We start from the raw sequence: 14,876 nt of genomic DNA, 5'->3' as shown, positions 1-14,876 counted from the left end.
AATGAAAAACCTAAGATACAAAATTATTATAACTATATGGAAAATTGCTTAGAAACAAAACAAACAAAACCAAGACTGGAAGAAAGAAAAAATTGGCTTTTAATTGCCATTTACAAATTGTTTGCTATCTTTGCAGCCCAAGTATCAAAGTATAAAATTGAACAAGGACTTAATGCATATTCTACAGGTGTATTTTTAAAAAAAATCAATTCCCGTGTAAATGTTTCTGCACACATCTGCCTCTTGGTGATTTGCCCCGCCTTCCCACTGATGACTATGGCCCACAGAATTCTCTGATTGCGGTTCAGAGTGAAGAACTTTCTGGTCAGTACTTCAGTACGAGTATCGGAATTGCTGGTTTCTGCTTGGGCTACCATGTTATATGATGCAGGAGGGAAGATCCTAGTCATGCTTCTTAGGAACATTTTTTGAGCTAAGTGAAAAGTTGGAGAATTCCTTTTGGAGACAGATTAGAAAAGGAGAAGAGACAGACATTATTCTTCCTCTTAAGAGTTCTCTTAGCTAGAGTCTGGTTAACAAGTTTCAGAGATGAACTAGAGGAAATGTCTTACGAAGCCCAGAGCAGGGAGTTGTGGACCAAGTCAGAAGCACTGATGGAGGTCAGTCTGGAAAGGTGAGCTGACCAGCTAGCCCCCTGCCCGCCACAGGTATGGTTGCCGATGGCCATCAAGGTAATGTATGCACTTCAGGCAAAGGGAAAGTGCCACTCTGCACCGCTGCTCATTGCCTCATGTCAGGGTTCAGGAGAAAAGACGTGTCATAGGACTCGGGCAAAGATATCAAGTGTCTCAAGAATGTAATTTTCAACACTGGTCCAAGAAGACTAGAAGGAAACCTTGACCGTTCCCACTGAGTAATTAAATACAAGCTGTGCTGGACTCCCACCAAGCCTAGGCCCGTGCTAATCCTTTGCCTTTCCACAGGTGACCCTGCCCTCAGCATGAGCCACTGGATGTTTCACCAGCAGGCCCTGCAGGAGTACATTCTTATGTGCTGCCAGTGCCCCGCTGGGGGGCTTCTGGATAAACCTGGCAAGTGAGTGCCTTCTCTCTGGGGAGGAAGGGACAAGGAGGGGAGAGAGGGGTGTGTACCTTAGGCCTACTCAGACCCAGATGGCAGCAGGTGCCAGCCTTTAAAAGTCAAGGTGTCCCTTTCCATCCAGATGCTTAGTGCTGGTGTGGCAAGGGAAGAAGCACCCTGATAGGGAGCACCCGCTTTGAGTGCCCTCAATCCTGGCACCTCCAGTACCCATCCTCTCCCCCAGCTTATGTGCACTCCCTTCTCTAGAGAGGCAAACAGATTGCCAGGTCGATAGTTTTTATTTCTTCTTCTTTTCTTTTTTTTTTTTAATTAAACAAACTGATTTAAATAGAACAAGATACAGGATTTTAAAATCCTTGAGTGTCATAAACAGACATTATAATCACAACTATTACAGGACAGATTAAAACCTTTAGGTGCCAAATAAAAGAGAAATCAAGTAAGTTCTGTTCCTTTGCACACACACCCTCTGCTGCTGTCAGCATCCAGGAAAGGCCCAGCTAAAGGCCAATGCCCAGCAATTTATCAGGAATTATTTGGCCCATTTCTAGTCATCTTGGTGTTTTGTTTTTTTGTACGTATGTTTATTTGAGAAATACGTTAATTTAGTGCTCCGCATGAGAGCCCTTTCTGGAAGACAGCTGGAGGTACTGACTATAAAGTGACAGTTTCTGCCGTCCGGCAGGGCTGAAGGATGGGGCTTTGAAAAAATGCTGCCGGAGGAAACCAGGCTTCCTGGAGCTCTGTCTGTGAGGAGGGTGGGGTAGCACATGTGAGCGCAGCCTGGTGCCCAGAGTCCATGTGGTTGCTTTGTTGTTTAGGCTGCACTGGGGTAGGGGAATGTGTTTGTGGGGAGCAGAGAAGCACCTGCTGAGAACCATCCTGTTCTTGCAGGTCTCGGGACTTCTACCACACCTGCTACTGTCTGAGCGGCCTGTCTATAGCTCAGCACTTCGGCAGTGGAGCCATGTTGCACGATGTGGTCCTGGGTGTGCCTGAAAATGCTCTGGTAAGGTGGGATAAGGGCGCTTAACATCCCGTCTCCACAAGGCCCCAGGATGGGGGCTTACCAAGAGAGCAGAACAGCCACTCTCGCTCTGCAGAACTGGCTCTGCTGTCGGGACAGGCTGGTGAGCTGGCAGTTACCACCCTCCCTCATGTTTGCAGTGCATTCATGAGGATGTGACTGTGGAGGAAACACACCTGGAGGCAAACTCAGGGTTCTAGGCCTTTATCCCAGAGTCTAGGACCTCCCTCATTAGCTCCCTCTCTGAGGAAGTCTACTCGGAGGCAGTTACATTTCTGGTGCCTGCAGCCACACAACACTCCCTTGTATGGCTGCCTCTGTCCTTTGGAGCTCTCAGCTTGTGTGCCACCTCTTCAGAGAGGCCTTCTCAGACCACCTTCTGTAAATGAGATCACTCAGAATGCTCTGCCATAGCAGTTTGTTTGTGTCCTTCACAGCACTCATCACAATTTGTAATGTGTGTGTTTAACTTGTTTTATCTGCTGCCCTCAAACTGTCAGTCCCATGCGGGCGAGATGTTCACCTCTGCATCCTGCCCTAGACCAGCCTGGCTGCATGAGACGCTCCCGGGCCTGAGACACAAGTGCAGCTAAGACTGTCTGCAGCCATCAGATAATCGGGCCCATGCAGACTGTCACAAAATATTTCCAACCGAAGAAATATGAATAGCCAGTAGATGGATGAGATGATGCAGTCAGAAAAATCAGAGTAATAGTCATGCAGCTTTTCCAAGCCTTAATGTTTTCTGTATTTGCCTCATGTGCAATCCTCTTCCAGTCTTTTCCTTCCCTTCTTCCCCAACATAACCCTGTCCTAAAACTGACATCATGCCCGCAGATGTTTTTGTGTGATTACTACATATGTATGTATCCATAAACGGTTGTTTTGAATGTTCTCAAACTTTTTACAGCAGTATCATATCTACTGTGACACTTATCCTGTGTTTTCTCACCGACCCTTATGCTTTTGAGCTTTATCTGTGTTCGTTTATGTTGCTCATTTTAACTGCTGTGTAGTATTCCCTGTATAAACGTATCCCAATTGATTTTTCTAGTTTCCCGTTGGTTAACGTTGAGATGGTTTCAGTTCTTGCTATTACAAACAAGGTTGTAGTGTTGTGCGTTAGGGTCTCTCTAGGAGAGAATCCATACCTCCATCTTCACTGGATGGCACAGAGCTGCTCTTGGGTGTGGCTGTTGTTTTTTGCTCACACAGCACTGAATCCCTCCAGGGGGACTTTTCCCTTCTGCCAGTCGGACAGATGGGAAATGGTATCTGTTTTGTTTTGCATTTCCTTGATTACTAGTGAGGTTGAGCATCTTTTCAAATGTTTATTGGCCATTGTGTTCTTGAATTTCCTGCCAGCTCATAACCTTTGCTCATTTTCTCCCTGATTTGTAAATGTAATTGTTTGCCCTTTTCTTATGTATTTGCAGGAATTCTTTGCATGTTCTTGATACTAATCTTTTGTCAGTGGTGTGTGTGTGTGTGTGTGTGTGTGTGTGTGTGGTGAATCTGTTCCAGTTTGTAACATGTCTTTTCACTTTGTTTTTAGTGTTTTTTGTTGAATAGAAGATTTTAATTTTAAAACGAACATTTCATTTGCCTTTTTGGTTTTGAGGGTTTTTTTTGCGGAGGGAGGGGTTACTTAAGAAATTTTTCTCTATGCTGAGGTCATAAATATATTTTCTTCTAAACAGTTTAAACATTTGCTTTTCCCATCTAGATTTTGAATTATCTTGGGATTTCTTTATGTGCTGAGGGTTTTTCATTTGGATAACTAATTAACCAGCACCATTTATTGACATTTACAACCTTTCCTACTGGTGTATCACATGAGTATCACGTACTCGAGTTTCCATGTATAAGGTGACTCTGTTTCCAGACACTCTGTTCTGTTTCTTTGGGTTTTTGCTTGTCTGCACTGTCTTAGGCAAATCTTAAAGGCAGGTAGGCAAGTCCCATCCATCTTGTTCTTTTTCTTCGAAGTTGCCTTGGCTATTCTTTGCCTTCTGCTTTTTCCTGTGAATTTAGGATCAGCTTCCCAAATTCCACAAAAAATCTAATGAAATTTTTATTGGAATTGCACTGAATTTAAGATTAATGACAGAGAACTGACTTCTCAATAGTAAGGCTTCCCGTTTCTGAACATAATTTTCCAAATTTTGTTACATGTGCTTCAATGGTCTTTTATCAGTTTCTCCACAAATGACTAGCACATCTTTTGTTAGATGTGTGTCTAAGAATTTTAGTTTTTTGTGTCTAGTGTGACTAGAATATTTTATCCTGTTATATTTTATAACTGGCTGTTGCTAATATATAGAAATATTGATATTTACATTTTAATTTTGTATCCAGCCACATTATTGAACTTTCTTAATAGTTGTATTAGTTTACAGAATCTGTTGGATTTTCTGTTGAGAATATGTCATCTTCAAATAAGGACAACTTTGCCTTTTCCTTTCTGATTCATAAGATTTTATTTCTTGTTCTTGCCTTGTAATTTGGCTAAGACTCCATATAGAATGTTGACTGGACGTAGTAATAGATGGTGTTCCTGGTTTGCTTCTGATGGTAATGGGAAAGCTCCTATAATTTTACCATTACGTGGGATGCTTACCGTGGGGTTTTGTTAAATACTTCATATCAGGTTAAGGATGTTCTTTATTCCTGGTTTGCAAGATTGTTTTTTGTTTGTTTCCGTCATAATCTGGTGTTAAATTTTATTGAATGCCTTTTCGGCATCTGGTTTTTCTCCTTTAATATGCGATGTTTCGTTAATAAATATTCTGCTGTTAGCCTTATATTCTCAGGCTAAGCCCTTCTGGTCATAGTAGTACGTGAGTGTGTGTTATGTGTGTGTATGTCTGTTTAATGTTCTGCTGGATTCAATTTGCTAATTTTTTTGGCTAGTATTTTTATTTAGTATTTTTTGCTTTTTTGTTCATATGATTTATCTAAAATTTTGTTTTATTGTTCTTTTCCAGTTTGTTTCAGGATAATATCCTAGCCCCATAAAATTAGATGGTTATCTTCCTCTTCTTTCCCCCTTTCTTCAGTCTTTGAAAAAGTTGTGTAGTTTAGAGATTACCTGTTTATTGTAGGTTTGATAACACTTGCCTGGGAAACCATCTAGGTCTGGCATTTTTGGGGAGGAAATGGTGGTAGCAGAATAAGCAACTGTTATTATTGATTTAATTTATTCATATAGGTTTTAAAGAATTTCTTCTTGAGTCGATTTTGAAAATTTATGTTCCATAAAATTGCATGTTTTGGCATGAAGTTGCTCATAGTATTCTCTTAAAATTTTTAAAAAATCTCTCCTGTGGTTATGTCCTTTTCTTCATTCTCCTAGAGTGGAAAAGTCCTGAATACTGGCCTAGGATTGTGCCCTGTCTCAGACCTAAAGTTTCTTTTGGGTTTCTGTGATGCAGTGGAATAATATAGAATAATTCAAATATGGCTTGACACCTTTACTGCCTAATAGGATTGTGGTCTTTTTTCTTTGTTATAAATGTAAATACATGTTCATTTTTTTAATAATTAGAATATATATAAAAGTATAAATAAAAAATTAAAAACAATCATATCACTTCCCATTTTGGTGTATGTCCAATTTTTGCCTATTCATATACATCACATCTGCAAGCACATTTTAATTTTTAATTTTTTAACCATCTTTTTAATTAGAAGATAAACATAAAAGATAGATAAGACATTTTTTCAGGAAAATGGCATTTTTCCAAATGATGTTACCTAAAATATCTTTACCCTGAATTGCACATACTATAACTCAGAATTACTCTGAGTTAAACACATTTTTAAAAATTGAGTTTGGGACAATATTGTACACACTGTTTTCCTCCCTTGATATGTTACAAGCATTTGCCAATATCATTAAATATTTGAAAGCATGTTTTTTTAATGGCTATATAATATTCCTTTGTATCCCATGTACTATAAAATGTTTTTACCAATATTAGGGCCTTGTGTGATAAATCTCTGTGTACATCTCTGATGATTCCTTATGCTAAATTCTTACAAGCGCATTTAGTGGGTCAAATTTCCAAGGACCATTGGAGTGAGTAATTGATACCTGTTCTTCTGTTTGCAGCAGCCCACTCACCCTGTGTACAATATTGGACCAGATAAAGTGATCCAGGCCACCATGCACTTTCTGCAGAAGCCGGTCCCAGGCTTCGAGGAGCATGAGGATGAGGCGACAGCAGGACCTTCCACTGACTAGAGGACATGGGGTCCCAAGTCTCTGTGTTCATCACAGCTCAGTGTTCACCTGTTCAGACTAAGGTTTATATGTTTCGATATATACTGCATTCTCTGCTGCACAGGCCTTGGCCACTGTGGAGCTGTGGTTGTCCTTTCTTGTCAAACAAAGCAGAAATGATGGCTCTAGATTTGGAGAACACAGTGGCATGGTTTTAAAAAAATTCTTCCCACTCCTGTCAAACCAAAAATCCATTAGCCCATGCAGCATTTAAACCCGGCTCGGGCCTGGCCAGGGTTGGCTGGGAAACAGTGCATGCTGAGAAGCAGCCCCTCCCCACCAGCTCTCCAGCTGGGACAGCCCTAGTGAAATGAATGACACCCGCGAGCCACTGCTGCGATCCCCACTTGCACGCCACCATTAAGATGCCAGGAAGGTACCTTTCCATGGGCGGAAATAAATCTGCTCCATGCCAAGGGAGGGGCTTTGGGTCCCACCAGAATGAATTTTCCAGAAAAAAACGTGGTGGGGCTTCAATAGGAGGTAGGTGCCCAAGGCTCTCACCTCCCATCCTGGTCATTTGCAGGGGAAGGGATCTGGATAGGGGAGAGAGGTCTGCGTATGAGTCCTTCCCTTTCTGCCCTGGAGAGCTGAGCCACATGTCTCTCCAAGGCCACACGTGGAGCACAGGCAGGATTTGCTTCAGCCCCAGGTGTGGGAAACTAATTATGAGTGGACGAGGAAGCAGCTCCAGGGCCCACGCCCTCACCCTGCCCCATCATGTACCGTGAAAAACCCCTCTGATGGCCTCACGGCAGCGCCTGCAGCCCGTGGCCAATCTGTGTTTCCATCTTTCTTCCACCAGACCCCCAGCCTGCCCTCAAAGACAGTGTTGTCTTCTCTCACCCAGAGTATTAACACTACTAACTCTTTCACCTTAATTTCTGACTCAGGATTTATTCACATCCTACCCATGCCAGGCTCAGAAATAAAATCAATTGCTGGACCAGCTGGCTGCTGCTAAGGCAGTAGCTATGTAAACCTGGCTGTGGCAGGGCTGAGTGCTGCCTGGTGTGTTCAGCCTGGCAGGGCTTCTGCTGCTCACACAGAACCCTTTATCTGTCAGCGGGGTGTTATTTGGTCATCTGTCCACTGCTACGGGCCCAGCAAGCTCCATGCCGCTGACTGGGCTTTCACGTCAGCAGCCATGGGCTGTGGGCAGATGGGAGCTCAGAGATGCAGCATAAGGCTCTTCTCAAAAACTCTGGCCATTTGCTGCCTCTAATTCCCTATTGCTTTGGCATACTGGACTATGTATTACCTCCTTAAAATAATAAAAGAATAACATTTTCTATGATTTCTGTCTTTTGTGGCTGGTACCAAGAAAATTCCTTCGGAATGCCTAGTGTTAGTTATTGAAAGTCGTGAGCTCACAGATTGCCAGTCTCTGCCTGTGAGCAAGGGTCCGGTCCATGTGCGTTAGTGATGACAAGGAGGTCTGACCTGGGATCCATCCTCACGTACCTTCTCTAGCTGAGAACACAGTGGGCCTGACAAGGAGTGGGGAAAGCTGTGTGTTTCCCAAGTTCCCTGTGATTCGGTTACTTTTGTCCCAGCACTGTGCACATTGTTTCATGGTCTGTCTGGGTGTCTGTGTCCTCGACCTGGCTCTAAGCAGGGACTGTGTTCCTGAGTCATAAAGCAAACATTCAGCAATGAGTGGGTGGGTACGTATCACAGCCAGAGGTAGGGTGGCTGTCACAGGGACAGGTCAGAATCCTGTGGTCACCTGGCTTTCCTCATCTGGTGAGAGACCATTCCCCAAGGGAGAACAAGAAGGGTGCTCTGTGGCTTGACCCTCCTGGATGGACTAGAAGAAGGTGTCCTCAGAGGTAGAGCATAAACCAGATCCACATTCTGGAATGTCATTCCTGCCCCTGTGCTATTATTGCCTCGCTAAGAAAGGTTTGGGCTACAAAGCAACATGTCAAAATGCATCTTTCCATCACTACGACAAAAAGGCCAAACCCTACCAGAGATTCTAAAATTCCCATTCCTACCTACTGTGCATGCATTTTACCAGTAACCTAAAAAATTAATGAACGAAAACTTCATCTAAAGTGGAGGAGGGTGGCCCGAAAAGGGAACCCTCATGCCCTACATTTAGTGCAGAGCACAGCAGCAGAAACTTTAACAGCCCTTTCCAACTTCCTGTCCCTGCTATAAAAGAGCTTCCTCTTTTTATTAGCCGACTTGGCCCGTGGTTCACCATGATCCCATGCACAGGATTACGAGTCCTTGCCCCTGGATAAACCCATTTTGCTGAGAAATGTCTGGCTGACTTTTTGTTTACAGTCAGCAGCCTCAATGTATTATGAGATTAACTGCAGTAATAATTGGTGTGAAGAGACAGAAGGGATTGCTCACTCTGAGCTGGCTTTATACCAAGGAGGGAGGATTTGAACTGATTCTCCAAGGGTAGGTAAAGTTTGGCCAAGTAGAGAAGAGAGGCTCATTTAATGGTATTCTTATTTCAGAATAAGAATCTTACTAGCATATCCTAAAATGTCTTTCCTGCTTCCAGTTGAGTCTGGAGGGTTTCCCGACTTGAACAGAATTCCAAGTGGGTTCTTGAGATAAATTCTCAGATTTATCATGTGGATCCTTAAGTAGAAGGCACTCACATAGCATTCGAAGTAGATTACCCCAAATATTTCCCCCATCAATAAAGAAATACAAAACTATTACAGATCTCTATATCCAGATGAGCCCCAGCTTCTCCCTTGGATCCGTCTCAGACCCACCTTGAGTGCCATGTAAGTTGGGAAGCCTGCCAGAGCCTACTGGGAGAAGAGGAGCCTCCCGGATAAGCCAGTGCAAACTCCACTGATAACAATACAGTACCAGTTAACAGTATTCCTAAACTGCCTTCTCTTCATGGTTTCATTTCTGAGTTAGAAGCCACAAGTTCGATTCTAGCCACTGAGTTGTGGACAATGCAGTAGTATTCTTGAGGAAGCCACTTCTCAGCCACATAAAAGCACAGACCATATTAAATAGCTTCCATGATGGCTTCCTGCTGAGGGCTAGCCTTAGATCTTGCTATGTTGCTTCCTGGTGATTTAAACTGAGCAGAGAGGTTCGGTTTAGAAAACCCCGAGGGGGTGGTTGCTTTCGTGACCTTGGCTATTTCGCCAATATTAACTGTCTGTGCTATACTTCTGGCAGGAGTTTGTTAGCCAGAAATAAAAATGGAGCTCCCCGATTGCCCTGAGTGAACTATATTGTTGGTAGAAGTAAAATCCATCAGCTTTAGATGTCAGATGTACAGATAACAACACTGACATTCCATTATGAAAACTGAAGAACTTCTCTCTTATTCCCACCAATGTTTACATTGATCCCATCTCCTTATGGAAGTGGGTCTCTGGGCCACCTGCAGAAATCTGCCAGTAGCTTTAACATCCCAACTCAGAGGGAAGGGTAATAGCCCAGGGTGAGAAAAGAATGTTCTTATGCCTGTAGGCTTCCTAGACTCTGTGACCAGGGCTACTAAGATACAGGCATTGCATAGACCAAATCTTAAAGATGTAGGACGTCTCTCATTCATTGTCTGGGATAAATTCAGTTCCCTGAAAGTTTGCTTTCCTAAGGCTGATAATCGGACCTAACGTTAATAGGATACAGAGGTCTATGATGGAGGGCCACTCAGTGTTGCTTCCATTTGGGGATACAGGTATTCATTTTGGGGGAAGTAATTTGCTCATATTTTATTCCTCTACCATCTACACCAGGGGGTAACAAACTTTCTCTGTAAAGGACCAAATACCAAATATTTTAGGCTTTGCAAGCAACTACTCAACTCTGACATTGTAGTACAAAACATCCATGGACAAAATGTGGCTGTGTTCCAACAAAACTTTATGAAAACAGGTGGTGGGCCAGATTTGGCCCATGAGCTGTAGTTTGCCTATGCCTGATCCAGACTAAATCCCATCCATATTCATTTAGCATTCTTCCACATTTTTCATGGCTGGGATGTGTTCCATGTAATAGTGTTAAATGACAAATGGTGAAGTTTGGACCAAATGTTCTAGCCACTCATATGCACTGCTTAGAGCATTCATTGCCTTTGAACAGGAAGAATTGTATAATTTAAGACACTGTTGCAAATGACAGAAAACTTGAACCAAAGCAATGTGTTGATCATAAAATGAAATGTCCAGGCATTAGCTTGGCTGTGAGTGACTTCAGGCTTCTCCCCTCCCCATCTCCCATATTAGCTCTAACCTCAGGCTCTCTTCATGTGGTTGTAAATGGCAGCAGCTATAGCTCCAGACTTTACATCCTCTTAGGTCAATTCAGCAGACAAGAGCACCTGGCACACTCCCAGCCTTCCTTCCCAGTGAGTATCAGTGCATTCCACTAGCTTTGATCAAGCCAATTATCTTTCTGAGAAGCAACCCAGTTTACAGTGCCTTGATTGGCCTAAGCCTTGATCACATGCTTCCTCCATGAGTGGTAAATGGAGCTCCAACGGAAGCATACCATCTAAGAATGGGGAAAGAATTGAAGCCCCAAATACAAATCAGGGTTGTAGCCAAAGGGGGACATGATTGCTAGAGAGGCTCATAACCATTGTTCTCTACAATGGTAGATTCTTTCTGTGATTAAAAACCTGTAGTGGACATTGCTGGCCTCTGTGGCAGCCAAAAGACTTGCATGGATTTGACCCCCTCCTACATCCTTGATTGGCCTAAGCCAATCATTTTAATCCATCCTCTCTGCTTCAGTAATTTGTCCAGGTTTGATAATAACCCAGGGCCTAGGCCAGTCAGCATGGCTTGTTCTAGCTTCAGTGACTGATTTGGCGCATGTGGCCTAAAACAGACCAAAGAGAGAAGCCTTGGACCTGTTATGAAAGGGAAACGCAGTTATCTCTATTAGGTATGGTGGAATGTGTGGCTTGGGACTCCTACAGAACCATTTTCCTACCTAGAAGGAAGCCAGCCTTAGAAGCCAGTGCACACAGACTCCCTGAGAGACTGAGAAACATGATCACACCACTCCTGCGGCCTGCTCTGCCTCTGGATTTTTTTTAGCTATGTGAGACAATTTGAGTTGGATTTACTATTACTTGCAACCAAAAGCATCTCAAGTCATACAAAACACCATCGCAGATTAACTCCAGGGCCATGAAGGTCCTTACCTGCTGACTGAAGAATGCTGACCATCCTTGCCACATCCACCCAAACGATAACCCTAAGAGAGTCCTTCCTGGTGTACTGCCTCTCTTCATTTGATCCTTGACTCAACCTCATGAGGTGGGTGAGGCAGGTGTATTATCTGCATTTTATAACCAGAGAAACAGGTCAGAGAGCTTAAGTGAATCACCCAAGTTTTCCTAGCTATCAAGTAGTGGAGTCTGAACCAGAACCCCGACCTGCTGCCTCCGAAGCCCATGCACTTCCACTACTCTAGGTCTCTAAAGGAAGGTGAAATGGGTGGTCTTGGGGGTGGAAGGCAGTAGCTAAACATGCACGGGTCACCTCGAGGGCTGGGTGACTGAGGCCCTGAATGCCTCCCTCCGTCTTTTACGTGGATGAGGATGGTGACAAATAGCAGAGGCAGGCTCACCTCACCCTTCTGCCCCGTTCCCCACTCTCTGCCAAGTCCCTAGCAAGAGCAACGCTCCCTGCACTAAATGCGTGCCACTCCATTTACATCCTCTTAGGGTCAAGTGTGACTGTATGACTCACAGCAAAACTGTGGCGAATCAGTCTTTCTGGGAGCTGACCAGAGCCCTAGTGGCAGCCTGCCTTCTCCAGCCCAGCCCGGCACGCCTGACCATTTCCTGGACATCCTTTCATTTCCCCGAAATAACCACCTCACCTCTGCTTTTCACTAGCTGGTACAAGGCAGGAGGTCCAGAGCCTGAGGCCTGGTGGCTGATGTTCCTCTCTCCTGCTTTTGGGCACATCCCAAAACAAAACCAGGCAGGTGGAGAAAGAGTGCTCGTCACCAACCCAGCTTAACAGAACTCTCCCTGCCCTCTGCTCCCCACCTCTGCCGAAACACAGCTCTTGCAAAATAATAATATATTTTTAAAAATAAACTTTTTTCCGTCGATCTTTAATAAGAGTTTTAGATTGAGAGAAAAATTGCAAGGATAGTACACAGAATTCCCATACACCCCTTAGCCAGTTTCCCCTATTGTTATCACCTCACATTAATATGGTACCTTTGTCACAACTAATGAGCCAATATTGATACATTACTAATAAAGTCCATTATTTGGTTTCTTTCTTTTTACCAAATGCCCTTTCTCTGTCCCAGGATCCCATCAAGGACACCTTATTACATGTAGTCGTCATGTCTCCTTAGGCTGTTCTTGGCTGTGACAATTCCTCAGACTTTTGTTTTAGATGACCTTGACAGTTTTGGTTGGGTATTTTGTAGAATGTCCCTCAATTGGGATTCGTGTGGCTTTTCTCATGATTTGAATGGGGCTCTGGATTTTGGGGAAGACCACAGAGGCAAATGTCCTCTCATCACATCCTATCAAGGGCACATGCTATCAACATAGCTGATCACTGATGCTGTTGACCTTGGTCACCTGCCTGAGCTGGCGTTTGTCAGGTTTCCCACAATAAGGTTCCTCTTCTTCCCCCTTCCTTAGAGCAGCGGTCTCCAATCTTTCTGGCACCAGGGACTGGTGCTCCTATGAGAATCTAATGCCTGATGATTTGAGCTGGAGTTGAGGCGGTGATGCTAGTGCTGGGGAGCGGATGCCAATACAGATGAAGCTTTACTCCCTCAACCGCCTACCACTTCCCTCCTGCTGTGTGGCCCAGTTCTTAACAGGCCACGGACCAGTATAGGCCCATGGCCCAGGGGTTGGGGACCCCACCCTTGTATACTCTTTAGAAGGCAGTCCATGTGCACAACCCGGAATGGGGAGTTATGTCTCACAACTTTGACAGTGGAGTACCTAAATTACTTGGAATTCTCTGTATGGGAGGTTTGTCTATTCTCCATTTATTTGTTTTTTTCAATCAGTATGTACTCATTTATTTTTATCAGTATGTACTCATATTTATACTTTAGATTATGTTTCAATGCTATGTTGTTTGTTGCTCAAATTGTTCCATCCTTAGCCATTAGGAGCTCTTTCTGTTGGCTCCTATGTCCCTTTGATATATCATGCTTTACTTATAATAATAACAATAATTATAATAATAATTTTTTTTTCATCCCTTTTCTTTCAAGAAGTATTGCATGTTGATAATCAGTGACACTGGATAATGAGGACATTGGGGTTTAGTAAACTACTCTCAACCTTTGGTCACATTAATTTTTTCCATGATAAAAAGTATTGCATGCTGGTTATCTTGTATGTATGACTTCATGCTGCTGTCTACTGTACCTGTGATGGCCTGAGCTGATGGGACAAAGAGGGTGACAGGACCCTGGGACTTCAGCTACCAGTTCAATGTCACAGCTCTCTCAAGAGGACGGTTAGGTGGACCTCAGGGCTGCAGGGGCTCTGCTCCCCAGGTGTGCTGCCCAGCAGCTGGCAGGCAGGACAGTGGTGAGTGCCTTGCAAATGGGACCTCTGTGAGGGGGACAACGATGGTGATTATGAAATGAGTACCTGGGAGAGCTATGCTGTGCTCCCAAGAAGGGGTGACGCTTTGCTGGCCTCCACCCCTCGAGCCCCGCCCCTCCCTCTCAGGAGCAGTGGTGCCATGGGCGTAGATACCAAGATGGTCAGTGAATGCAGTGGAATGTGAAGGATGACCCAGCCCATGCATAGCAGAGGCTCTGGCCCACCTTCCCTTCACCAACAGCTTCCAGCCGGCCTCTCTGCTGGCTGCACAGGTAGCTCATGAAGAGTGGGGAAGGAGAGCACATCAAGAGCTTGAGAAGCGAGGACTCGGCCCTGTTCCTTGCTGCTCTGGCATGCCAGCCCTCTCTCATCGAGGGCCCTAATCTCTGGACTCCTCTGGCAATCAGAGCCCCAGCATGCACATTCGTGCCATGTGCATGAATCTGGCCTCTGTCTACTCTAAGTGTCTTGAAGGCAGGGCCCCGGCATTATTAGCTGCCTGGAATCTAACCAGTGCCTGGCAGAGTGCTGGATTAATATGTGCTGCTCAAATACCTGTGGGTTGAATTCATGCAGAGGCGACCCCGGAGCTGACTTTAAAGTACACAGAGATAAACGTACACTGGGGAACTGAAAAGTACATTGGCACGCACATACCTGTGTACTTGTAGGGTACCTGTGATAGGCCACGCACTGTGCTAGGGGTACAGCAGCAAGCACGAAGACCAGTCCCTGGCCTCATGGGAGCTCCCGGCTGGAATGGCAGCTCCATGCAGAGGAGGGGGCCCTGGACTCATTTCCTGGATAGAAAACAGAGTCAGGTTGTTTGAATCACAGTTACCCTACCTGAAGTCTACTACCAGCCTTGCAGTAGGTATATGGTGTGGATGTGACATTCCTTCTCTCAGCTGGCTAGCCTTGCTGTGGCCTTTTGGCCCAAAGTTGTTGGGTGC

General features: G+C 44.4%; 1 protein-coding gene across 3 annotated transcripts in view; it reads left to right on the top strand.

The window, feature by feature from the left end:
- The window catches only part of LOC105308396 (protein farnesyltransferase subunit beta), a 58,128-nt gene extending 50,457 nt beyond the window's left edge, over positions 1-7,671 (top strand). For 2 of the 3 annotated variants that reach the window (XM_011384354.2, XM_023526996.1), the window contains 3 exons: positions 945-1,056; positions 1,957-2,071; positions 6,204-7,671. In XM_011384354.2, coding sequence (XP_011382656.1) covers positions 945-1,056; positions 1,957-2,071; positions 6,204-6,335 — 359 coding nt within the window. In that variant the 3' untranslated portion in view covers positions 6,336-7,671. The remainder of the gene's footprint in view (positions 1-944; positions 1,057-1,956; positions 2,072-6,203) is intronic. The other variant, XM_011384358.2, reaches the window with a different exon arrangement.
- The last annotated feature ends 7,205 nt before the right edge of the window (positions 7,672-14,876 follow it).

This window comes from Pteropus vampyrus, unplaced genomic scaffold, assembly GCF_000151845.1.
Source record: "Pteropus vampyrus isolate Shadow unplaced genomic scaffold, Pvam_2.0 Scaffold15, whole genome shotgun sequence".
Classification (NCBI taxonomy): domain Eukaryota; kingdom Metazoa; phylum Chordata; class Mammalia; order Chiroptera; family Pteropodidae; genus Pteropus; species Pteropus vampyrus.
The sequence above is the reverse complement of the archived record's forward strand: the minus strand, read 5'-3'. Positions and strand labels throughout refer to the sequence as shown.